Source organism: Scyliorhinus canicula, chromosome 13 (genome assembly GCF_902713615.1).
Source record: "Scyliorhinus canicula chromosome 13, sScyCan1.1, whole genome shotgun sequence".
Taxonomy (NCBI): Eukaryota; Metazoa; Chordata; class Chondrichthyes; order Carcharhiniformes; family Scyliorhinidae; genus Scyliorhinus; species Scyliorhinus canicula.
The window spans coordinates 80483132-80509695 of NC_052158.1; the positions used below are offsets into that span (position 1 = coordinate 80483132).

The window sequence follows — 26564 nt, forward strand, 5'->3', positions numbered from 1 at the left end:
GGGGGAGGGGTCAACGAGAGCTGAGGGGGGGGGGAGAACTGGTGGTATGAGTAGTAAGGAGAGAAGGAAAAAAAATGTATCCTTGGCTTCCCACTGGCCCAGACATTTAGCAACAGTACATAGTGTCCATACAAGGTCCATGGTGGTGTTGAAGTTAAATGGACTCGATCAGCCTTTTCGTTGCCCGTGACGTCCTGGCAGACCGCCGCAGTGGAGTTGGTGACGTTGGTTCAGCCGATGGTGGTGGTTCAGCTGATGTCCTGGACTCCGGGAGCGATGGTCCTTGAACTGTCTCCATACCCCGGGCTGGTGGGGGAGACGCCATGGATGGGGGAGGGGTGGCCTGGGTGGGGCGCTGGGGGAAAAGGGACAGGGGGGGTCTGTGGTGAAGGGGGGGAGGGCCGCACGCCAGCGGGTGCCAGGACCCGGAGGGAGACCGTGTCCTGCCGACCGTCGGGGTACTCCACGTACGCATACTGCGGGTTAGCGTGGAGTAACTGGACTTGTTCCACCAACGGGTCGGACCTGTGCACCCGCACATGCTTCCGAAGCAAGATGGGTCCGGGGGCGGCCAGCCACGTCGGGAGAGGGGATCCGCAGGACGACTTCCTGGGGAAAACAAGAAGATGTTCATGCGGTGTCTGATTAGTTGTGGTACAGAGGAGGGAGCGGATAGAATGTAGGGCATCTGGGATAACCTCTTGCCATCGGGAAATAGGGAGATCTTTGGACTGGAGGGCCAGTAGTATGGTCTTCCAGATGGTACCATTCTCCCGTTCGACCTGTCCATTACCCCGGGGGTTATAGCTGGTCGTCCTGCTAGAGGCAATGCCCCTGCTGAGCAGGAATTGACGCAGCTCATCGCTCATAAAGGAGGACCCCCGATCGCTATGGGGAGAAGTTGGAGAGGAGGGCCTTAATGACGGTCGATGTGGTCATGTCAGGGCAGGGAATGGCGAAGGGGAAGCGGGAGTATTCATCGATCACTGTCAGGAAGTAAATGTTGCGGCTGCTAGAGGGAAGGGGCCCCTTGCTGAGACGTTCGAAGGGGCGGGGTGCTTTGATCAGATGCGCGGGCTCGGGGCGGTAGAAGTGCGGTTTGTACTCTGCGCAGATGTGGCAGTCACGGGTTACTGTCCTGACTTCCTCGATGGAGTAGGGCAGGTTGCGGGTCTTTATGAAATGATAGAAACTGATCACCCCTGGACGGCAGAGGTCCGTGTGGAGGGAGCGGTTACGGTCTATCTGCGCGCTGGCGCAGGTACCGTGGGACAGGGCATCAGGAGGCTCATTGAGCTTCCCAGGACGATACAAGGTACCGTAACTGTACGTGGACAGCTCGATCTGCCACCGCAAGATCTTGTCATTCTTAATCTTGCCCCTCTGTGCATTATCGAACATGAAGGCTACTGACCGTTGGTCTGTGAGGAGGGTAAACTTCCTGCCGGCCAAATAGTGCCTCCAATGTCGCACAGCTTCGACTATGGCCTGGGCTTCCTTTTCCACTGAGGCGTGGCAGAGTTCGGAAGCCTGGAGGGTTCTGGAGAAGAAGGCCACAGGTCTTTCCGCTTGGTTCAGGGTGGCCGCCACAGCTACTTCTGATGTTTCGCTCTCGACCTGGAAGGGGAGGGACTCGTCGATGGTGCGCATTGTGGCCTTTGCGATGTCCGCTTTGATGCGGCTAAAGGCCTGGCAGGCCTCTGTCGACGGCGGGAAGGTCGTGGACTGAATGAGGGACGGGCCTTGTCGGCGTAATTGGGAACCCATTGGGCATAGTAAGCGAAGAAACCCAGGCAGCGTTTAAGGGATTTGAGGGTATTGGGGAGAGGGAGTTCCATCAGGGGCGCATGCGTTCGGGGTCGGGGCCTATCACTCCGTTACGCACTACGTAGCCGAGGATGGCTAGACGGTCGGTGCTAAACACGCACTTATCCTTATTGTAAGTTAGGTTAAGCAGTTTTGTGGTTTGGAGGAATTTTCAGAGGTTGGTGTCATGGCCCTGCTGGTCGTGGCCGCAGATGGTGACGTTATCGAGATACGGGAAGATAGCCCGTAATCCGTACTTGTCGACCATTCGGTCCATCTCCCTTTGGAAGACCGAGACCCCATTTGACACCGAATGGAACCCTGAGGAAGTGGTAGATGCGCCCATCTGCCTCGAACGCGGTGTACTTGCGGTCACTCGCGCGGATGGGGAGCTGATGATAAGCGGACTTGAGGTCCACCGTGGAGAAGACTTTGTATTTCGCAATCTCGTTTACCATGGCGGAAATACGGAGGAGAGGATACACGTCCAGTTGCGTGAACCGGTTGATGGTCTGGCTGTAGTCGATGACCATCCGGTTTTTCTCCCCAGTCCGGACCACCAGCACTTGGGCTCGCCAGGGACTGTTGCTGGCCTCGATGACCCCTTCCTTCAGCAACCTATGGACCTCGGACCCGATGAAGATCCGGTCCAGGGCGCTGTACCGTCTGCTCCGGGTCGCGACGGGTTTGCAATTGGGGGTGAGATTAGCAAACAAGGAGGGGGAGTCTACTTTGAGGGACGCGAGGCTGCAGACAGTGAGGGGGGGTATAGGGCCGCCGAATTGGAAGGTCAAGCTCTGCAGGTTGCACTGGAAGTCCAGTCCTAGGAGTGCTGGTGCGCAAAGGTTGGGAGGATAAGGAGTTTATCATTTTTAAAAACCTTCCCCTGGACCGTGAGGTCCGCGATGCAGCACCCGGTGATGCGGACGGAGTGCGAACCTGAGGCTAACCCGATTTTGTGTTTTACAGGGTGGTCAGGGAGCGCGCAGCGTCTTACCGTGTCAGGGTGAACAAAGCTTTCCGTGCTCCCGGAGTCCAGCAGGCAATCCATCTCGTGCCTGTTGAGGTGGATTTGCGTCGTCGTCTTGGCGACGTGCGTGGACGTGACTGGGCGAGCTGAATGGCCGCGAGCCGTGGAGAAGATCCATAGTCGGCGTCGTCGGCCGAGTGGGTGTTCATAGAATCATAGAATTTACAGTGCAGAAGGAGGCCATTCGGCCCATCGAGTCTGCACCGGCTCCTGGAAAGAGCACCCTACCCAAGGTTAACACCTCCACCCTATCCCCATAACCCAGTAACCCCACCCAACACTAAGGGAAATTTTGGACACTAAGGGCAATTTATCATGTCCAATCCACCTAACTTGCACATCTTTGGACTGTGGGAGGAAACCGGAGCACCCGGAGGAAACCCATGCACACACGGGGAGGATGTGCAGACTCCGCACAGACAGTGACCCAAGCCGGAATCGAACCTGGGACCCTGGAGCTGGGCTGGACCTTGTGTGCCAGTCCAGGATGGCGGCGCCCAGGACCTGCACGTGGAGCCGGGGCCCCAAGATGGCGGCACCCAGGACCCGCTCGTGGCGTCCGGGGCCCAAGATGGCGGCGGCCGCAGAGCCCTAGTGGTTGCTGGGGGTGGGGTTAGCGGTGCCGGCGGGCCGTTCGGACCGGCTGAGAGCGGGGGCAGAGAGGCGCGCAGGCCGGGCGCAGGTGACCGGGGCGGGGGGGGGGGGGGGGGGGGGGGAAGATTGACGCGGTGCGCTGGAAGGGCCCAGAAAAGCCCGGAGGAGGAGATCCCCGGTCGCTGCGCGGCACAGCAGCGACCGATTTGGCCTGGCAGACCGACGAAAAATGGCCCTTCTTCCCGCAGCTCTTACAAAGGGCAGAACGGGACGGGCAACGCGGGCGAGGGTGTTTGGCAAGCCCACAGAAATAGCAGCGGGGGCCCGCGGACTTGTCGGGGCGTCCCGCGGCGCAGGCCTGAGGGGGGTCGGGAGCGGCGGATGGCGGTGGGGAAGTGTGCCAGGACGCCCAGGGCGCTGCAGCATGGCTGGGGACATAGGCGTGGGCGTTTAAGTCGGCGACCTCCAGGGAGGTGGAGAGAGTCTGTACCTCAGTTAGGCTGAGGTCGTCTTTTTCCAGCATCCACTGGCGGATAGAGGCAGACTGCATCCCAGCCACGTAAGCATCTCTGATTAAAAGTTCCATGTGCTCAGTGGCTGAAACTTGGAGGCAGGTGCAATTCCTCCCCAGGACAGCGAGGGCCCGGTAAAAATCATCTAAGGACTCACCGGGGAACTGGTGTCTGGTAGCCAGCAGATGTCGGGCGAACCGGCTTAAGAAATTGTCCTTTTAGAGTATCCATGGCCACGTCATATTCCTTTTCTCCCCCCATCACCGCGTAGGCTGCCATGCCCGCGCTGGAATGGAGAATATGAAGCTTCTGTGCCATGGTGGGGGGCTGCTTGAGGTCGCCAGAAACACGCCAGCCAATGCTTGAAGATCTCCGATGCATTCGGAGTTTGCGGGCTGATGAGGAGACATTCGGGCTTGATCCGGAGCTCCATCTTCAAATTTCTAGTAGATTAAATTGATGTACCATAAATTGAACGCGAGACGAGGTGCTGAACAAAAGTATGGCTTTAATCTACTAGATGTTAGACCTGCGGTCGATTACAGTAGAAGGACGACCGCCGGGAGTACTGGGTATTTATACCCCGCCCTAGAGGCGGGGTTAACTCAGCCTCTCGACCAATCGGGGAGTCATCACATGACCGACCAGGGCCAATGGTAAGCCAGTGTTCTGCACCAATGGCAGGCAGCTATGCTAATCATACCACCACAGTCAGCCTGGCCTATTGCAGGATTCTTTCCCGGTCTTGGTACCGTTGCATCTTCGCAAATATAGTCCTCTGCTGCTCCCAGCCCTGGGTTTCGGCCGGAGAGACCTGTGAGCCCTATCTTTGGCAGGCTGGGGAAGCTCTCCCTTCCCAACAGGTGTCCCAGCATCTGGACCACATAGTCCGTGGGGTTCCTGCCTTCGGTTCCCTCGGTAGTCCCACTATTCTGAGGTTCTGGTGCCTCGACCGGTTCTCTTGGTCTTCCACCTTCCGCTTAAGGTTTCCCTGGGCTGCCACCAACCTTACTATCTCTTCCTCTAGGCTGATGATCCAGTTGATCTAGTCCTTGGAGAACTTTTCCAGCTCCTTGATTGTGCTCCCGTACCTCTAGTCGCCTATCCACTTTGTCGAGGGCCACCTGCATGGCGGCCAGTGCTTCCGTGACCTCCACCTTGGCCACTGCCTGGATTCCAAGCCTTATGTCCTCCTTTAGATTTCTGGTGAGGAACTTCCTCCAGGCGCCCTCCGGTGAGGGCGAGTTCCCTAAGCGGCTTGTTGGCCCCTCTCCTTCAGGTGCGGTCAGGGCTTCCTCTCCTCATGGGTCTCGCTCATGGGTTTCTTGAGGTTCCTGTTGCTTCTCATTTCCTCGCGGCCTCTGGGGCAGCTGTTATTCGGCATTTGGATTAATGTTTTGTATCTTCGTTTGTAAGTTGAAGAGGGTGATGAGCGGCTCCTGTTTTTCTCAGTTCTGGTGGGCGATTTTCGGTTAAAAGTGCCTAACTTTGATTTCCTGGGAGGAGCAACACCTTCTGTTCATCCACTCAGCCTGTCCCCGTCACTGGACGTCAGTTCAAAACAAGATTGACAGTCTGGATGTCTGTCTCTGTACAGCTCAGTACCCCAAGAGCGCTGAATAACATTTCCACGTTTAATACACAGGCATACAATGTTGCACAGTTAAACAAGAGCCTCATCTGACAAATGCAATTCAGTCATCAAAATGAATGAGCTGAACACTGCTGGAGAAACAATGTGGTGCAATAGGTACCAGTGTTCTCAGAGCGGACAATAGAATAAATTGCCAGGGCCCTGATAAGCATTCGGTATCTGTCACCTGATGGCATGTACGTATAGGCATGCCAGGTCAGGTTATTATATAAACTCCAGTTTTTTTCAGAGTGTGGTGGCAGCAGTAAATTTATTAAAATGCCAATGTATCCTCTGACATCGCAAAGCTGAATTAAAAACCTCACACCAATGATTCTCATTATCCAGTCCAGTGAGATTCAAGCTCTTCCATTTTTACCTGTAATCTCCATTTTCACTAGACGAATAATACAAGTAACACTTTGTACATGTTTAGCTTAATCAATTCTCGTAATGTATGTGGCTTCAATTGTTCCATCTCGAAGGTAACTTGTTTCTTCATTCCTCATTTGTAGTGCTGTATCTGGAAAAGTACATGAGATCCACATCTCTATTATTTGGAAAGTAGTCAGACATACAAGATTCACCAGCCTAACAAAGTACAGCTCTGGCCATTTAACGCACAACAGTCTACAGAATCATGTTTCTCTAAAATATTCCCTTTACATAGTTTGCGGGGAGAAGAATGACAGAATTACAGTCACTTCTTAATGCGAAAGGGTTTAGAACGTAGAACAAGAAATATTCGACGAGAATAGTAAAGGAGAAGCTAGATAAACAACTGAGAAAAAAGGAATAAAAGGTTATCCTGACAGAGTTAGATGAAGAAGGATGGGAGGACGTTCATTTGGAGTATAAACACCAGCATGGACCAGATGGGCAGAATGGCCTGTTTCTTTCTTTTATATTCAGTGCAATCTCTGTAATTCTATGGACACTTTGCTTGTATTCCTTTGAGCAGAAAAAATGAGGTATGATCTAATTGATTGGTTCAAATATTAAAAGGATAAGGTAGATACAGAGAAACTATTTCCTCTTGTGGGGTAGCAAAAACTCGGGTTGTCATCTTCAAATTGGAACTTGGTCATTTCGCAGGTAAATCAAAAAACATTTATTCACTCAAAAGCTTGTGGAAATCTAGAATCTCCCCACTAAAGCTTGTCTGCTGTGGGAGGAACACTGAAGCTTTCCAGACTGAGAGATTTTTAAAATTACTTTGGAGTATCAAAGGATAAAGAGCTAAGGGAATAACTAGGATTGAGGATTGGGTTTTCCATGATATAACTGAATGGCAGTGCAGACGCGAGAGGTTGAATGGCTTACTCATGATCCTATAGGCTGGAATATACAGGGCACCATGTTCTTCGCCACCCTTCCCTACTAAAACGTTGGTTGGGAGACCACCCATGAGAAAACTGGCTGTTATGTAATCATATTAGACTTGGCGGGGCACTAACTGGCTAACGGTCAGAATTGTGCTGGCACCTCAGGGTTGCTACAGATTGAAGCAGTGACCACTAATGGGTCTGCAGCCAGTCCTTGAAGGAGAGATGGTTGCAGATGCTGGCAGGCCTAAGCGAGGGGGCTCAGAGGCTGGGGTCTGGGTTTGAGCTGCCTGTGGGGGAGGGTTCAAGGGTGGTTGGGGGGAGGGGGGTCATGATCTTTGGTGGTGGAATACCTCCAACAGGCAGAGGGGACCTACTATAGAAGGTCTCTCACTTTCTTGCCTGACACCTCACTTACTTACCCAACAAAACCTGCAGGCTTACCCATTTAGCATGGGTAACATTTGCTGCAGGTAAAATTGTGGTGGGATGAGACATTGAAGTGACCATTAATGGGCTAGTTACAGAACTCCATAGAAACAAGTGCGAGAGAACCACCCAACTCCTCCACCAATCACCGCTCCCCCCCACACCTCCCCTAAAATGCAATACATGTCGTGGACAGGCAGGTAGGCAGTGGGAAGGCCAGACATTGCATTTTACAAGTCCCCTGCCTTCAAACATGCCAGCACAACTCCATAAAACCAAACCCTAGGAACATTTCAGTCATCGTTTCATACATATTTCAGAGAATAGACATTTGAGGGGCCTTAATTTTGGAACGACCCAGTCTTTGACTTTGTGTTCTTAATCCACAAAATTAAAATGTTTATGAAAATCATACCTTTTGTTTGATAATCATTTTTAAAAATACAAGCAAATAATTCAGGTGCTGTATTTTTAAAATACAATTTCTGCATGATTTAAAATATATTTCAAGCCCAATATTTGATCCTGAAATAACTGAAGTATTTTGACTAACAGTACATTTTCTGAATATTTTCCTGAGTGATTTTACTGTTCATAAATCTTCCCATATATGGAAACAATAATAAATATCTTTGGACTCTGTGGAATCCTTATAGTTTTGTCTAATAATAACAAGTGTACTTACTGCATCCTTTATCACTCGCAATTTGTTTCATTTTGTAGCAGATGCATGCAATTAAAACCAAAACAAGAAGCCATACTGATGCAATACTTATCCCGAGCAGGATACAAGCTAAAATAAATCAGAAAGGGGTTGAAATTTAGCATGCATTAAAACATTGAAATCACAATTTAACCAACCTGAGAAGGACTTCGCAGAAAGCAACCATCAGTTATATACTATCATTCAATAGATATAGGGAAAATACGATGAAAATATTAGAAGTTGGTTAAGTCTTGGTGTTACATAGATAATTTACTTCCTTTGTTGCATACATAAGCAGGTGCTCCAAATTTCCGTGGAGTCCAAGAAAAGAAAGAGATCTATCCTACAACTTGAGGTCAACATTTTGTTTGAAAAAATAACAGATAATCTCCCAGTTCATTGTTGGTGATATTTAATATCTAAGGTGGTGCGACTTTATTTGGTTATGTTTTTTCAGTAAGAGTGCCACCTAGATTCTTGCAGTGAAAGTCATCTAAATAGAAATCCACTAAGCTCACTTAGAATTTAACTGTTGGGGGTAGTTTCTATGAATCATTAGATTTAATTGAAGAGATTACACTCTTGGACTCAGAGAAAATAACCCACAGAATATGATAACATTTTTTTCTTTTTATAATTGATATGGTCAGGACTTTGACATGTGAAACCACATCCTCGAAGCAAGACTTTATTGAAAGCACAGTGGAATCACTCAATAGTGTTCACTCTTGGTAATGTTCAAGGTAAAAGCAGTGTTCAATTATAAAAAACACGTGGTACGTTTACAGCTACTTGTGGTGGACAGTGCAAATCAATGGCATAGCTCAGTGTGGTTTTGAATGCACATTTTCCATTGTCATTTTTTACAAGCATTCTGAAAGAGATGTGTTTTTACGGTAATAAGAACTTCTGCAGATAGTTTCAGCAGCCAGGAATTGCAGAATGTTTTCCCTTTGAATAAATTTTTATTTACGTTTTCAACATTTTAACATTTTTACAACACACAAACCCAGCCTCAATGCCATCACCCCCACCCCGAACTTCCCCCCCCCACCGCCCCATCCCTTGACGGTATCCAGATAATAATAATCTTTATTGTCACAAGTAGGTATACATTAACACTGCAATGAAGTTACTGTGAAAAGCCCCTAGTCGCCACAGTCCAGCACCTGTCCGGGCATACAGAGGGAGAATTCCGAATGTTCAATTCACCTGACAGCACGTCTTTCGGGACTTGTGGGAGGATACCGGAGCACCCGGAGGAAACCCACGCAAACAGAAGGAGAACGTACAGACTCCGCACAGACAGTGACCCAAGCCAGAAATCGAACCTGGGACCCTGGAGCTGTGAAGCAACAGTGCTAACCACTGTGCTGCCATGCTGCCGCAGAGTTTAAGATAAACAAACCCCATCTCTGGCAGAAATTTCACCTCCAAGTACCCCATTAGATCCCCAGCCACACCGAGGCATGGGGCTGGAGGGGAAGGGGGGGAAAACAGACCATTACCCCAACAGGACCCACGTACGAACAATCAATGAGGTGACAGCCAAAACATCTGCCCCCACACCCATTTGCAGCCCCGGCAGCTCTGACACCCCAATTTTGGCCTCCAGGGGAACCAGCTCCAAATCCACGTGCAGGATCTCAGACATATTGTTGAAAAACGACCCACAAAATTTCTCCAACTTTGGACAGGACCAGAACATATGGACAGGATTGGCTGGGCCCCTCCTCCCACATCACTCACAGCTATCCCCCACCCCCTCAAACAGCCGGCTCATCCTTGCCTTTGTTCAGTGTGCCCTGTGCACCACTTTTAATTGAATCAACCCAGCCTCACACACGAGGTTGATGTTTTAACCCTTCGCAGCACTTTGCACTGTAGTTCTTCCGCCAACACCATCCCCAACTTTTCCTCCCACTTGGTGCTTCCATGTACTACTCCCTAATCCTACCGTAGATCACCAAAACAGCCCCACTGTCCAGCACCCCCACCAACAGCGAGAAGGACGGTGCCACAGGAAAGATCGGGGAAACCTTTCTGTGTAATTCCGTACCTGCATGTACCTGAAGCCCTCCTCCCACTGGAGCCCATACTTCACCCCCAACTCTTCCAAGTTTGTGAACCGCCTCTCTAAAAACAGATCCTTCATCTCTTTTACCCCATTCTCCTCCCATCCTGAAACCTTGCATTCATACTCCCTAGCTCAGACCCATGATTCCCTCTTAAAGGCATCAACCTTGAACCTTCCCTCATCTTGAAGTGCTGTAGGAATTTCCCTCAAATATTCAGCATGACTACCACCACAAGACTCCCCAAGTACTGCCCCGGGGCAAACGGTAGCAACTTCAGTGCCAGCGTCCACAACCCCGACCCTTGACAAGAACCATCCTGTATCCGAACCCACAAAAGCCTCCGTCTCTCTACTCTAGCCCCACACCTTCTCCACATTTACCACCCAGTAATAGTGTAACATGTTCGGAAAGGCCAAACTCCCCAACTGCCGCTCTCTTTGGCGCATCGCGTTCATAATCCTGGCTGCCTTCCCTGCCCCACAGAAGACGAGACCAGCCTGTCCACCCCTCGAAAGAATGACTTTTGCAAAAAGACCAGCAGCCACTGGAACCGCAGTATCTCATCAAGATTCCTTAAATAGCACCTTCCAAGCCCACAACCACTACCATCTGACAGAAAAGAGCAGCAGATACCTGGGAACCCCACCACGTGGAGGTTCCCCTCCAAGTCACTCATCACCCCCACTTGAAATATATCACCGTTCCTTCACTGTCACTGGGGCAACATCCTGGAACCCCCTCCCTAACAGCACAGTGGATGTACCTACACCTCAAGGACTGTAGTGGTTCAAGAAGGGAACTCACCCCCACCTTCTGAAGGTTAACTAGGGATGAGCAATAAATGTTGGCCTAACCAGTGACGCCCACATCACATAAGTGAATAAAAAAAAGAGAGGATGCTTAGTGGAATGTTATTTTTTTACTCCCTGCACCTGGTCTGCCCGTAACAAGGGTAGACTATCCCATTGCACCAAGCACTCATCACCCTCCCAACCAAGCTCGTGAAATTAGCTTACGATGTCCCACACACCTTCATCCCCAAATGCCTAAAATGAGTTGTCGCTACCCGGAATGGCAACCCTTCCACTCCCAACCCTGCACCTGGAGACGATACCACAAAATATTCCCTCTTCCCTAAATTTAACTTGTACCCTGAAAAGGTCCCAAATTTCCTCAGCAAGCCCATTATGTCCCTCACCGAGATGTATAGCAGCAGATTGTCCGCGTACAGAGACACCCTATGCTCCCCCCCTTCATTAACCCCTTCCATAAGTCCATAAATCCGAGCCCCTCAGCACAATGGCCGAGGACTCAATCGCCAGCAAGAGCAGAAGGGGGATATGGGACATCCCTGCCTCGTTCCCAAAAATACTGGAAAGTACCCCAAATTCATATCGTTCATCTGCACACTTGCAGTCAGATCCTTGAATAACAATTTCACTCATGCCACAAACTTAGGCCCAATCCCAAATTTCTCCAGCTCTGTAAACAAATAACTCCAGTCCACTCTGTCATACGCCTTCTCTGTATCTAATGCCACCACCACCTCCAGCTCCCTTCCCTCTGCCGGAGAAAGCAACACATTTAGCAGCCACCACACATTTGATGACAGCTGCCTGCCTGTATGGTACGGTAGCACAGTGGTTCGCACTGTTGTTTCACAGCATCAGGGTCCCAGGTTCGATTCCCGCTTGGGTAACTGTGCGGAGTCTGCACATTCTCCCCGTGACTGCGTGGATTTCTACCGGGTGCTCCGGTTTCCTCCCACAAGTCCTGAAAGACGTGCTTGTTGGTGAATTGGACAGTCTGAATTCTCCCTCTGTGTACCCGAACAGGTGCCAGAGTGTGGCGACTAGGGAATTTTCATAGTAACTTCATTGCATTGTTAATGTAAGTCTACTTGTGACAATAATAAAGATTATTATTATGTGGGGCCATTCATTCCCATCAACTTTGCCAGCATGTCGCCAAAGTACTCCGTAGGCCTCTGGCCCTTCACCCCTCAGGCACACCATGATCCTCAGATTTTGACTTTGTGACCTGTTCTCCAGGTTTTCTAGTTTGGCTCTTAGCCCTCTGTTGATCTCTACCGCCTTCAGCAGCTCCTCACCTGTCGAGGTAGCCATTAAGCCATGACCATGCCTCCTCCACCTCCTTCATCTTCTCCCCATGCTCCCTCACCACCATTGAAGTCTTCACTAACCTCTCTCATTGGTGAAAGGGTCTCACCCACCCACTCCTTGAGCGAGGTCATCATCTCTGTCCGATGCCTTTCAAAATGTTTTGAGAACATCCACTCAAATTTCCCAGTCATCACTTCAGACATCATTTCCACTGTGATGGGCCTGGCCCCACCCGATGGGCTCTCTCTTGCCATCTTTACCCCTGATGCGTTCCTCACCATGCTTGCCGACGGAATTTCGCTCACTCCCTTTTTCCCTGGATTTTCTTTCCCGGTTTTTAACATTCCATAAATACCTCAGATTTTCCCACAACATCTCGCAAAAGCATTTTCCCCAAAACTAGGTGCATAGCGCTTAAAAAGACCACTCTGGCAGTAGCCGCCATTCATGCGACCTCCATCTACATGCCACAGCGGAAGTCTGTTGCACCATATAACCCTTTAATATTCGATATGATATGCTGAAATGTTCTGCCACCAAACATTTTTTAAACCTGTAGATCCTTTCTTTAAATAGTCATCAAAGACATAACTTCAGCAGTATTATCATGGGGAGGTTGGTGCCTATCGGGGACTGGCAATTTAAAACAAAAATTCCTTAACGTGTCTCTGACAGGGCAGCATTTGTTGCCCATCCTTTAATGCTCTTGAGAAGGTGGTGGTGGTGAGTCATCTTCTTGAACTGCTGGGACCCTTGTTGTGAGGTCCAAGCAAAGTGCAATTAGGGAGTTCCAGGACTTTGACCAAGTGGCAATGAAGGAATATCGATATGGTTCATAGAATCCCTACAGTGCAGGAGGAGGCCATTCAGCCCATCTGATCGAGCAGCCTACCAAGGCCCACTCCCCTACCCTATCCCTGCAACACCGTAACCCCACCTAACCTTTTGGACACTAAGAACAATTTAGGATGGCCAATCCACCTAACCTGCATATCTTTGGACTGTGGGAGGAAACTGGAGCACCCGGAGGAAACACATGCAGACAAGGGGAGAACATACAAACTCCACACAGTCACCCGAGGCTAGAATTGAACCCAGGACCCTGGCTCTGTGAGGCAGCAGTGCTAACCACTGTACCATCGTGCTGCCCTCTAGTTCCTAGTCAGAATGGTGTGGCTTGGAGGGAAATCATTAATCATATTCAGGTAGTTTGGACAAAGATTTCACACCAATGTTGACTTGAAAATATCAATGAATTAATGAGTGAACAAACGCTATCGAGGAAGCCAGCTTTAGAAAAGGCACAGTGGCGCAGTGGTTAGCAGTGCTGCCTCATGGCGCCGAAGACCCGGGTTCAATCCCAGCCCGGGTCACTGTCCTTGTGGAGTTTGCACATTCTCAGCATTTCTGCGTAGGTCTCACCCCCACAACCCAAAGATGTGCAGGGTAGGTGGATCGGTGCCGCTAAATTGCCCCTTAATTGGAGAAGAAAATTGGGCGCTTTAAATTTTTAAAAAAAAACTAATTAAAAGTAATGAAAGAGAAATAACTTGCATTTATATATCACCCATCATAGTTTCAGGAAAGCCCCAGAATAAAATGCAGCAATTTGCTCATAGCAATGCCACAAACAGCAAGAAGAGAGATAACCAGATAATCTGTTTGTCTATTTTTTGGCTCAGCGATTGATGTTTCTCAGAACACATGGGGAACTCACTCCCCTTCATCAAATAATGGCATGGAATTGTTTATATCTACCTGAGAAAGTTTAACACCTTATTGAAGACAGTCCCTCCAATAGTACTGAACTCTCGAAAATGAATCCATCGAATCCCTACAGTGCAGAAGGAGGCCATGTCGCCAGTCGAGTCTATACCGACACTCAAAAAGAGCGGTCTACCTCAGACCACTCCCCTGCTCTATCCCCATGATCCCGCTCACTGATCATGGTCAAGCCATCTGACCTGCACATCTTTGGACTGAGGTTTGAAAGTTTGAAATCTAAATATTTCAATAATTAGTTTCCTAGATTGTGGTTTCTGAACAAAAACTGACACATAAATGTCTTTAATAATAATAATCTAATAATAGTTATTGTCACAAGTAGGCTTATATTAACACTGCAATGGAGTTACTGTGAAAAGCCCCTAGTCGCCTGTTTGGGTTTCACAAAGGGAGAATTCAGAATGTCCAAATTACCTAACAGCACATCTTTCAGGACTTGTGGGAGGAAACCGGAGCACCCGAGGAAACCATGCAGACACAGGGTGAACGTACAGACTCCGCACAGACAGCAACCCAAGCTGGGAATTGAACTTGGGACCCTGGAGCTGTGAAGCAACAGTGCTACCCACTGTGCTACCATGCTGGGAACATAATGTACTCTAAAGTTCCTTGTAATGCGCTGTTACTTCCATTATAAAATATATTCTTCAGACCTTTGAAGTTACAAGAATCAAGAGATGCATGATGGAAATTCATGCTACGTGAGTTACAATTCATTACAGCTGTGAATTGAATTCATGATAATTATGCCTTCAGTATACCCTGCACTTTCAGCAGGCTATACATAAATCACCAGGGTCAAATCATCTTAACAATGGCTATTCTCTCCCACAACTGATTACATCTATTGTCACCAAGTTTGACTCTAACTGGACCGAATAGGTCCATTTTATTTTTTGCAGGATTGTATGAAACAATGTACTTCTGTATGAGTGCCCTGTCTCTCATTACTACAGCAATCACAATGTGCATTTATATTGCAAATTTAACTTAGTACAACATCACTAAGCAGTTCATGGGAGCATTGTCAAGCAAATCTGACACTGAGTTACAAATGCAGACATGAGGACAGATGAACAAACACTTGGTCAATGAGATAGATTTTAATGTGCACTTTAAAGGTGAAGCAGAGATTGAGATTCAGAGAGGTTTACAGAGGGAATGCCAGAACATAGGGCCTATGCAGCTCAAAGAACAACCGTCAATGGAGGAGCAACTAAAATTGGAGATATAAAGGAGGACAGAACTGGAGGAATGCAGAGATTTCAGTGGGTTAGAGAGCTGGAGAAGGTACAAAATCAGGAAGAGGTGAGGCTATGGAGAAATGTGAAAGCAAGAGAATTTAAAATTAAGATGCTGCCATACAGAGTAGAGTGTCTGTAGGTCACCGAGCGCAGGGGTAATGGGTGAATGGAACTTACAGCAGAGATTTGGATGAGTTTAACTTTTTGAAGGGTGGAAGATAAGAGGCTGGACAGATGTACATTGGAATAGTCAAGTACTGTGGTACAGCAGTTTTTACAATTTCTCACCTTTAGAAGGCTCTTTATTACATTCCTTCATGGTCCATGGAACGCTGGTTGCATTGCTAACTGGATTCTCTGCTACACACTTGTAAATGAATTGTTCCTGTTCATTAACAATGTCAATGATCAGTTCTGTCCCATTATGGATTCTATTGATGGCTCCAGACAAAGATTGTTTACCCCAGTGAAACGTGACATTTGTCCCATTGGAGACTGTGCAGCTCAGAGTGGCATTTATAGTTGAACAAGTTGTTGTAACAAGAGGCTTGGAAACTGGCTCTGAAATAGAGACAACAGTTAGGAGGTGAATAATAAGCCTTGATAGTATTCCTTGAATTTCACCATTTTGCATTTCGTGAGAAATTAAGAATCGGTTATACAGCAAAATCTGAAATGTATATAACTGGATTGTTAGAAATGCTTAGTCAATCACCAGATAACACAGGTCCTGACGTTAATGTATTATCAATATAACTCTATCCGAACTAAGCGTCCAGTTAATTCTATCAATTCCTACAGTTTAAATGGGATAACGCAAATGTTGGAAAGACACAATATGCCATAACCCAAGGGAAAAATACACAATGTTAACCCAGCTATTCTGTTTTCTCTGTGATAAACTCTCTGTGTCAATAACAGATCTGAGAAAATGAGAAGGGCACCACAGTGTGAGCATTCCGCATTCCTCCCTCTCTACTGCATTCCTGATCTCGGCTGGAACCCTGAGTGGAGGTTTGCAGCCTCATCATTGAGCGAACACACCTTATGCCTTCTAATAATTGTCTCAGACTCACATTGAGTTTGAAAGACTAAGTTTTATTTTAAAGTTATGATATTAAAGTAACTTACCAAACACTCGCAAATCAATTAATTGTTGTCTTGCAGCTGTCATTGCTGTGCTGTAGCACTCGATTTCTATTTGATATAATTTAGTATCATGAATCTGTACATTGTGCAGCATCACAGAGCCATTCCTGCTCCTTTTCAGTCTGTTTTCATACAGTGGCTGTTTGTCAGATGTGTTGAAACTCCAGGAAGCAAGTTTAGTATTAATTGGTGATTTTGATAGAAATGTTACTTCAGACACAGCTCCACATTGGTTATGTACAGGGAACAGCACCTGTTCTCCCACGGCAGCATTAATGACGGTATTGGCTGAGATCTCTGTCTTACACAATGTAAGCAAATGGAATACTGGAATGGAAAACGCATTTCTGCATTCAATTGATTAATATTTATCTTTCTTCAAAATGATTAACGATTCCCTTTACCTGAATGCAGTGTCAGTATTTTCACATCCAAATTCTTCATATCTACATTGTGTGCCATTTGTTTTTTCTTCTTGTTTGCCATGATTGATCATAAAATAACTTCTTCTATCAAAGGATAAAATAAATTTGTTGAGTACCAGCACTGTTTTATCATGAGAATCTAATTCCGTTCAATTAGAGCAGGCTGAAGTATTTTGTTTTTAAATTGAAAAACATCAATATTGAGAACAAATCATTGTACGAGAGCACCAAGGCTGAAAGGAGTATGAGTTGACTGAGTTATAAAATGCATGGGTTTTAAAACTCCAACTGTTCCAAAAGGAGATAATTGTAAATAAACGTGCAGAGGTCCCAGGGAAGATTGAGTAAGAATACAGCAAGGATAGAGTATGTAAAATTATGTTTTTAAAATTAACAAGAATGAGAAGAAAATTTAGTGATCAGAATAGTTTTGATAACATTAAGAATGGCAAATGAAGGCATGATGAAGAAAGAGGTTTGAAATTGAAAAATAATTGACTATAATGTGACAAAATCTTGTCCACGAGTGTGAGAAAGTGTTTGAAGATTCTTCATATGTAGTGTAGTGTCTGACCTATGATGGATCACAATGTGATGTTTCAGGAGCGGTGTGATTGCTTGTTATTTTCTACACAGGAATGCAAGCTATCACCACAATTTGCCAGTCTCAAGTCTGTTGAGCATCTGCGCACGGGGAATTAATTTGCAACAGCAAAGCATTAAACCACAGGAGAGAATAACTTCACTTCATCTGTTTCATGCTGTCAATATCACACCTCCTACTGACCCATTAAAAGGTACATTCCCTGTAGTGAGAAGCCTGTGGTTGAGACCACAGAGAACTTGTAGAAGAAGCTGGCCATGTGAAGGCAAATGGCTTTGTGCAACTGCAACAAATGTGTTATCTTTGGAAGAGGTTCCAATTTTTACCCACTTACCTTATTAAACTCCTCACACACTATTCAAAGCCATAAAAGGATCATTTCACATTTTCAATGAAACAGGCCATTTTTAAAAACTGTTCAGCTCTCAAGTATGATTACTTTCAAATGATTGTAACTAAAGTATAATTAGAATATTAAACTCGTAGGCAGCACGGTGGTGCAATGGTTAGCACTGCTGCCTCATGGCGCCTCGGCCCCAGGTTCGATCCCAGCTCTGGGTCACTGTCCGTGTGGAGTTTGCACATTCTCCCTGTGTTTGCGCAGATTTCGCCCCCACAACCCAAAGATGTACAGGGTAGGTGGATTGGTCATGCTAAATTGCCCCTTAATTGGAAACAATTAATTGGGCACTCTACATTTATTTACAAAAAAGAATATTGAACTCGTTTTATTCAGGCTTTGCTTTTTGGATGGAAATGTCAGAAATATTCAGTTCCATTTCTGACTTAACTTCACGCAAAAATTGAGCAAAGTGATGCCAAAAATAGGATGCAGAATGACTGTGACGATCTGTTTAATGTTACCAGACACTAACCTGACCAAATAATGTATTTTTCATAAACAGCTATCACATAATCAGAATAAATTATATATTTCAATCTTCAGCCACAGGAAAATTGGATAATCCTATCAGATCAATGTAACATTACAGTTGGGTAATCTAACCAGCACCAGTTGGATTCCACGGGGCATTCTCATGATCCTCTCAAGGCTGAATCCATTGTGATCTATTGATCCATTGATTTAATGGTCATAATTAATTATCCATGTCTTTTTGCCCAGAATTCCCATTCAATAGTATTAATCTAACTATTAAAAGTGTTAAGCGCATTAACGATGAATGAAAATCTATTCCAAATATCGACTATTGTGCATGAGAGAGAGAACGCCCAGTGGTCGTTCCACCTTTTGAAAAAATTACTTGCGCCCTTGAATTTTGTGGTTATATTTTAGGTGAAATAATCGACTTTGACAAATACAAAGTGCAGGGAGAGAACCATATGTGCCGCTGTTGACGGTAACAAACCAAGTTGAGGTGTTTGAAAACGCCACGTGTAACTGATAGGATAACACAGCACTCTGAAACACTTCCACCCGGGCAGAGACTGTCATCTATAGCTGAGGTGGTTCAAATTTTGAAAGCTGATTGGAAGCATTTTGCTGCAGCCAAAATTCACCCATTGGAGTAAATTTAATTAAAGAGTAGAAAATCAAAATTGGCAAGGTTCACTTCAAATAATAAATAGGTTTTTTTTAAAAGCCAGCACATTGAATAAATTGAATTAATTATTTGTGTACCGCTCTATTTTAATGATGCGATATTGCCTTTAGATTCTGCTTTATCATCAAATGTAATTTACAAAAATAGAGTCCATTAAAAAAAATCCCCGCAGGAAGAGTTTGTTTAATTTCAATTTAAAACGGTCACATCATTCGGCCGATCCACTTTTAGAAATAACCGGAGAGATTTCTATCAGGAAGTAACTCTGGAATTTACTGAACATGAAGATTAGGTTTGCAGCCAAAGGTATTTTCATGTATTGAGTTTTCCATTAAGTTTTCTGGGTGTAACTCAAACTAAAGAGCATCTCAAGTTACAGTTCATATCAAACACCAACTTGAATTTAGATACCGCCTTTAATATTCCCCCAAGAGCGTTGCACATAATCAATTTTAGATTGATACATATAAATATCCATTTACCCTTTAACCCGCAAACCTTAAATACATTTCCACTGATCCCCAGTGATCACTTACCTGGAGATAGACACTGTCTAAAATGTCCTTCTCATAATAACCTGGAGTTTGCAGCAAATAAAGACTGGGCTGTAATCACGGTGCAAACTCTGGCTGAGTCTCTATAAATCCCAGTCACTACAGGTAACGCGACAATAATCTGCTGACCGACACCAGAACAAATCAATTCCTTAAAGAATAACAGAGAATGCTGGAAATCCTCAGCAGGTCGGGCAGCATCTGTGGAGAAGAAAGAGTTAAAGTCACGGTTTGGATTGCAGATTTCCAGCATTCGCTGTATTTGTTTTTGCTCCAGTTCAATTCTTTAACGGTTCACCCAGATTTGAAGCGAGCCCCACTTCACCATCCACACTTCACACCTGGCTAACTTTTTCAATGTGGATAATAATATTAAAGAGCTCTCAGTAACAGTGAAATATTCGAGAGCAAAATATCTTACAGCACACTGAAGTAAACTGGGTCGACTGTCTAGAAAGAATTCACATGAGGAAGGGGCAGTGCTCCGAAAGCTAGTGTTTGAAACACACCTGTTGGACTTTAACCTGGTGTTCTAAGACTTCTTACTGTCTTGAAAGAAGATTGTGAAAGAATTATTATTCCAGGTCAAAAACGTTTCCTAGTCCAAACACTAAAAATAATTTTAAAAATCTTTACCGGGAAATCGGTGAATGAATTTCACTTCAACCTGAATGTATACGGGAGGTTTCCAAACTGTTTTAATTTTGTTCCCGCACTTTACTAACTTCGGAAACTCGTTTGTCTTGTGGGAAATTCTGAGTCAAAATTTTCCTCCAGCCCTTTTTTTCCTGCCTTCGCTCTGAAAAAAAGGGCGCGGTTTCTAGTCAGGGAGTTGGTGATGACCTATCCCTCCGTCTCCCCCTCACTGTCTCTTGACCATGTGTCCAGCAGCGAGTCTCTCAGTCTCCCTCTCTGAGACTCACTCACTCCTCCCTGAGTCGCAGCGTCTTTCTCCCAAGCGGCTCCTCTCAATCTCTGAGCAACGTCCTGAACACCAACAAGAACAGCTCTGGCTGAGGCGTGGGGTCAACTCTGTCCACTCACAGACACGCTGGCCTGCAAGTGATTCCGAATAGAATGTCGCCTTTGGAAAGGGGCACGTGGAGCTCCGTTTAATGGTGAATGTGGGCAGATACCTCAAAGCCCAAATGTGTGAATGACACTTGGTGAGGCTGACCGATTTTAAAGTTGTAATTGTGTTCCTCTTTGCTGCCAACAGTTAATTCTCACGGTGAATGTACACATTTTATGTGGAAATCACTAGACTGATGGGTGAAAACAACCAGATATAATGGAATCAGTGAATAAGGGCTTGGCTACGCACAGAAAGAAATCAACTGTCTCAGTAAGACATGCCAGCCAGCTTCCTACAAGAGCAGTTTAGCTTGTTCCACTAGTCACCCTTTCTCCATGGCAAATTCATTCCCTTATCCGACTTTCTTTTGAAAGGCTTAACTGAACCTGCCCCGGATCTTAATCACATGCTACATTAAAAAAAACTTTTTCTTATCTCAGGTTTGGTTCTTTTGCCAATCACTTTAAAGATGTGTCCCTTGGTTTTGGACCCTTCTGCCAATGGGAACAGTTTCCCCCTACCTACTCTGACCCCTCATGATTTTGAACACCTGTATCAAACCTCCTCTCACCCTTCTCTTCCCCCCCCCCCCCCCCCCCCCAGGAGAACCATCCCAGCTTCTCCAGTCTAGCTATGTGGCTGAAGTCCATCATCCCTGGACATTCACTTCAATCTTTTCTGCACCCTCTTTAAATTCACATCTATCTGAATGGTCAGTTCCCAGAATTGGACACAATATTCCAGTTGAGGCTCAGTTAGTATTTTGTAAAGATTCATCATAACTTCCTTGCTTTTGCACTCCAAGCCTCTACTTATAAAGCCCAGGAATCCATTTACCCTTTTAACCATTTTCTCACCCTGCACAGTTATGGCAACGATTGATGCACATATACCTCCAGATCTTGTGTCTGTAGTGAATTTAGAATTGAACCATTTTGTTAAGTCGCCTCACCTCGTTCTTCCTATCAAAATATACCAGTTTCCATTTTTCTGTGTTAACTTTCAATTATTGCACCGTTGTCCATTCTGCCAGCCTGTCTGTGTCCTAACACAATGCTCCTCAGAATTTTCTGTACTTCCAAGCTATATGGTATTTTCAAATCTTGCTCTGTATACACAAATCTAGGTCATTAACATTTATATATATATATAAACAGTAATCCTGGCTCTGAACCCTGGGGAATCCAATTGTATGCCTTTCTCCAGTCCAAAAAAAAATGATTCCCCACTACTCTGCTTCCTGTCATGCGGCCAAAGTGTTATTCATGTTGCCACAGTCCTTTTTATTCCACGGTCTTCAACTATTGTCGGTGAGGCTCAAATAATTTCTGAAAGTCCATATCAACCACATTAGTCTCATAACCCTCATCAACGCTTGCTGTTTCCTCATCAAAAAACTCAATCAAGTTAGTTAAATATGATTTACATAGCAAATCTTTGCAGGCTTTACTTAATCAATCCACATGAGTAACAACTGTTAATTGTGACACAGATTATGCTTTTCAATATCTTTCCTGTCACTAAGTTTAAACTGACTGGCCTGTAGCTGTTGGCTTCATTCTGACACCATTTCTGAACATGGGCATAAGTACACAAAGTAAAACATTCAGTATTGTCATCATCGTCTGATTTCTGTCCCTTCTTTGGGGATTGCATCAACGCGTGAAAACTGGTAACTAATTTGAAACTCTTATATTACAGAAGACAATTATTTTAATTGCCAGGTTAATAAAATGCAATGTGGTAATATTCACATGAAAAAATCCTATCTCACCCACGGCTTTGTCGCTGTGTCTAAAACTTTCCTCACTGGTGTAGGTGAATCTTGATTTCTAACCTTCATCTGTTTATTTTCAACATTTTTATTGGTGTGTGGGCTGCTTTGATGTTTACAGAATGCTAATTCCCTCCGCACTGGGCATTAGAAAGAATAACCACCCAGCACGTTTGTTTTAAACAAAAGCCGTATTTATTTAAGAAATGTATGTGTGTTTCCAGCCACTTCCTGTTGAATAACCCCACCATCTGATTATATTAGTAGCCTTACTGTCCTACACATTTTCCATTCAGCTCTTGAAAACACATGAAACAAATACTGCCTGTGGTGTGTGTATGTAGTGTGTGTGGGAGTGCCCTTTGCTTTCCATCGCATTAATATAAGATTGTCAGAAGAGTTTAGTTTGTACATAAAGCTATAAAAAAAGTTCAGATTTAGGCAAATTTCACTCAATATCAATTTTTTCCTTTGTGACAGAATAGATGGAATTCCACTGTTCATTAGTGTTGTTTTTAATGAAGTTCATGCTCATTTCGGTTATCACCTTTCTTCAGACTGTAGGAACAGAAGTAGGTCATTTAGTCCTTTAAGCCTTCTGCGAGGTCATGACTGACCTGTGACTGAATTCCATTCATGAAATTTCTTTGCATCCACCTATATGATGTATAATACCACCTATCTCTGTGTCATTGGCAAATTTGGAGATGTGACTTTCCTATAATCTGTGTCATTAATAAAATCGCTCAAGGCTGGTTTCGCTCAGAGAGCTAGCCAGCTGGTTTGTGATGCAGAGCAAGACCAGCAGCATGGGTTCAATTCCCATACCAGCTGAGATTTCTGAATTCTCCCTCTCTGTATCCGAACAGGCATTGGAATTTGCGACTCGGGGCTTTTCACAGTTACTTCATTGCAGTGTTAATGTAAGCCTACTTGTGACGATAAAGATTATTTACATTTATATTAGTTAACAATTAAAGTTGTTAGCCGGGATTCTCCATTCCACCAGCAGTGCACCCATGCTCATGGGTTTTCTGGCGGTGTGGGGTGGCCACAATGGGAAATTCCATTGGCAGGTGACAGGAACGGAGAATCTTGCTGACGGCGAGGGAGCTCCGCCGTGGTACATGCGGCTGGCAGATCGGATAATCCCGCCTGTTGTTTCTCTTCCTTCACCTAGTGGTGCACAAGGCAGACTTTCAGGTGTTTCTATTGCCAGGCTTTTCCTGAAGCAGGTTGCTAGCCTGCCGCCAGAGGCTCGTAGCTTGAGGGACACCACTTATCATCAAACATGGCTGGCCAGGAGTCTCACTCGCTTTTACAGCCTGCTATTGGTGTGTTGGTAGGATTTTGTAGTTTGACACTCAATCTGTTAGCTGCATTAACACCTTCCTTGTTCATCAAGCCCTGGGTGGGACCCTGTGATAATGTGGCCCGTTTAAAGGGCGATCGTTTGCCGATGACATGATCCACCCGGGGTTTATTGTGCGTGGGTGCACGAACCATGGCCAATGGGAAAGCAGCGAGGTGCTCAAGGGGCAAGGGCCTGGTGAGTGAGGACCCAGCAGTCAAGGAGTAAAGACCTGTATTGTAGCTGCTGTGCCTGTATATAATTTGACCTCATTGTTGTTTGAATAAATCACTTTCAAGCAGCCTCCTCATTGATACCTCATGCTATTACATTGGCAACAAGAGTAAATTTGACAATGGTTGCAAGCATCAAAATTCGAGGGGAAGTGGATGTCATTGGAAATCTTCAGAGAAGGAATGAAAAGTGGTCCCTGCAGGAATGGTGAGTGAGAAATAATGCCGCTAATAGGAAAACTAGATTATTTTGACCAGGGTAATGAAAGGCCAATACATTGAGAGGCTTGATACTTTCCATAGCTAATGAGATTACTGGGGAAAACAAACAAAAGGTCATCTCGCTTATGGTGTGTGGACCCCAAACTTAAAAACTCATGAGAAATTTTACATCCTCAGAGGCTTGGGATACTAAGTCATTTGATTAGTTAGTAACATCAGTGAAAGACCATTACAACCCCAGACCCTCCACCATACTGTAATGGATAAGTTCAATTTCATCATCAGGGAACCAGGGGAGACAGTTTTTGCATTTATAGCCAGTTTTACCAAATGGTTAAACACTGCGAATTCAGCAGCACGGTGGCACAGTGGATAGCACTGCTACCTCACAGCTCCAAGGACCCAGGTTCAATTCCTGCCTCGGGAGACTATCTGGGCAGAGCTTGCACTTTCTCCCCGTGTCTGCGTTGGTCCGGGTGCTCCAGTTTCCTCCCACAGTTCAAAGACGTACAGGTTAGGTGGATTGGCCATGATCAATTGCCCCATAGTGTCCAAAAAGTTAAAGGTTAGGCTATGTGGGGTTACTGGATTTAGGGGATAGCGTGGGGGTTTGACCCCAGGTAGTATACCCTTTCAGAGGGTCGATCCAGATTCGATGGACCAAATGGCCTCCTTCTGCATTGTAGTAATTCTATTCCATGATTCTAAGTTACATGATCACCTGGTTTGTGGCATTAAGAATGTCAATGTCCAAAAGGAAATGATTAGCTGAAACAAAAATATCCCTGGATAAAGCGATAGAGACAGCTCAATACACAGAATATGCCGAAAGGCACGCTTCTGAGCTACAGTGTGTGCAGGAAGGCGAGGTAAATCAACTTTGGAGTGGTACGGCAGCTATATAAGGACACTGAGTGATGGTCAGAGGGGAGACTGAACTGAAATTCCATGACCATGATGGATTGTGGACAGAATCGGAGAAGACAAATTGGTTGTCAGCCCAGGAGTTTTAATGAGTGATACAGATGTGGGGAGATCACCCTCAGGATACATGTCACTGCAAAGATTTCATTTGCTTCAATTGTAACAGGAAGGACCATACGTGTTAGACGGTGCACCCAGTTTTCAAAGAAAAAAGACACCCTGACTCCAGTACATAAAGTGAAGGAAAAGTCTGAGGGAGAATCCGAGATTTATAAGTTAATCATGTAAAAGTGAGCAAAATGGCTCCCATTGAGATAGTCCTAAAGGTTAATGGGCGACCATTGAGTCTGGAGGTTGACACAGGCACAGCAGTCAAAAGTCATGCTGTACTTAGATAATGTCTTGGTGATGGGGACTTCACACGACGAACATCAAGCCAAACTGGAGGAAATCCTGAAGAAATTTAGAGATGTAGGCATCAGACTGAAAAGGGATAAATGCACCTTTCAGTGAAGTGACATATCTGGGGTTTAAAGTTGATGCCAAAGGCCTGCACTCCTCAGAGAAATTCCTGCACCGAAAAACATTGCGGAATTGAAATCATTTCTGGGTATGTTCAATTATTACAGGCGATTAATCCCAAACTTGGCAACAACTTAAGCGCCATTGCACCATCTATGAAAAAAAAGTATTGATCCTGGAATGATCCTTCGCAATAGGCCTTCAAACAGGTCAAGCTGGCTTTATAATTGTCTACTTTACTAGTTTTATTTTGACCCAGGCAAACAGATAATCTTTTTTTTTCTTTTTATTATTTAAGGCATTTTCAATTCTATACAGAAAGAAATAAGAAACATAACATCAATAAACAACCTTCATAATCATATCCACAGCCTTTGACTATTCACCAACAGCTGCAGCCCTTTCACAAATCCCGTTTGGTTCTCCCCTATCACACCCGGCACACAGTCCTCTCTACGTGTTACCAGCACCTTTGCTTATCTATATTCAGCGATGATATCAGGCGGTACAAACCACACTCCTTTGATTCCTTGGGCGGGATTCTCCCATCGGGAGACTAAGTGCCGACGCCAGAGTGAAAAGCGGAGTGTTTTACTCCGGCGTCGGAGGCCGCTCCTTGCCCCCTATTCTCCCACCCCCGGGGGGCTAGGAGCGGCGACGTGTTATTAACACGCGCCGGGCCTTGGCACCGCGTCAAAGCGGCACCCTGTAAATTACGCGGCCAGCGCTGCATAAATGACATCACCAGCGCATGCGTAGGTTTGCCGGCGCCAACCCGCGCATGCACGGTGGCCATCCTCCCCGCGGGTGCTCTGCAAGAAATGTCGGAGTGATCTTGCAGGGCGTTGGAGGAAAGGAGTGCCTCCTTCAGAGAGGCCGGCCCACTGACCGGTGGGCACCGATC

General features: G+C 45.8%; 1 protein-coding gene across 11 annotated transcripts in view; it reads right to left on the reverse strand.

Annotated features, from left to right (window-relative positions):
- Positions 1–5830: 5830 nt before the first annotated feature.
- LOC119976225 (hepatocyte cell adhesion molecule-like) overlaps positions 5831–26564 on the reverse strand; it is an 86281-nt gene continuing 65547 nt past the window's right edge. For 3 of the 11 annotated variants that reach the window (XM_038816557.1, XM_038816562.1, XM_038816556.1), the window contains 6 exons: positions 19542–19760; positions 16819–16923; positions 16397–16761; positions 15554–15826; positions 8015–8122; positions 5831–6098 (listed from right to left, as the gene is read on the reverse strand). In XM_038816557.1, coding sequence (XP_038672485.1) covers positions 6013–6098; positions 8015–8122; positions 15554–15826; positions 16397–16761; positions 16819–16910 — 924 coding nt within the window. In that variant the 5' untranslated portion in view covers positions 16911–16923; positions 19542–19760 and the 3' untranslated portion in view covers positions 5831–6012. Of the gene's footprint in view, positions 6099–8014; positions 8123–15553; positions 15827–16396; positions 16762–16818; positions 16924–19541; positions 19761–20068; positions 20418–20482; positions 20586–26564 lie in introns of those variants that run through there. The other 8 variants (XM_038816565.1, XM_038816564.1, XM_038816558.1 and 5 more) reach the window with 7 other exon arrangements.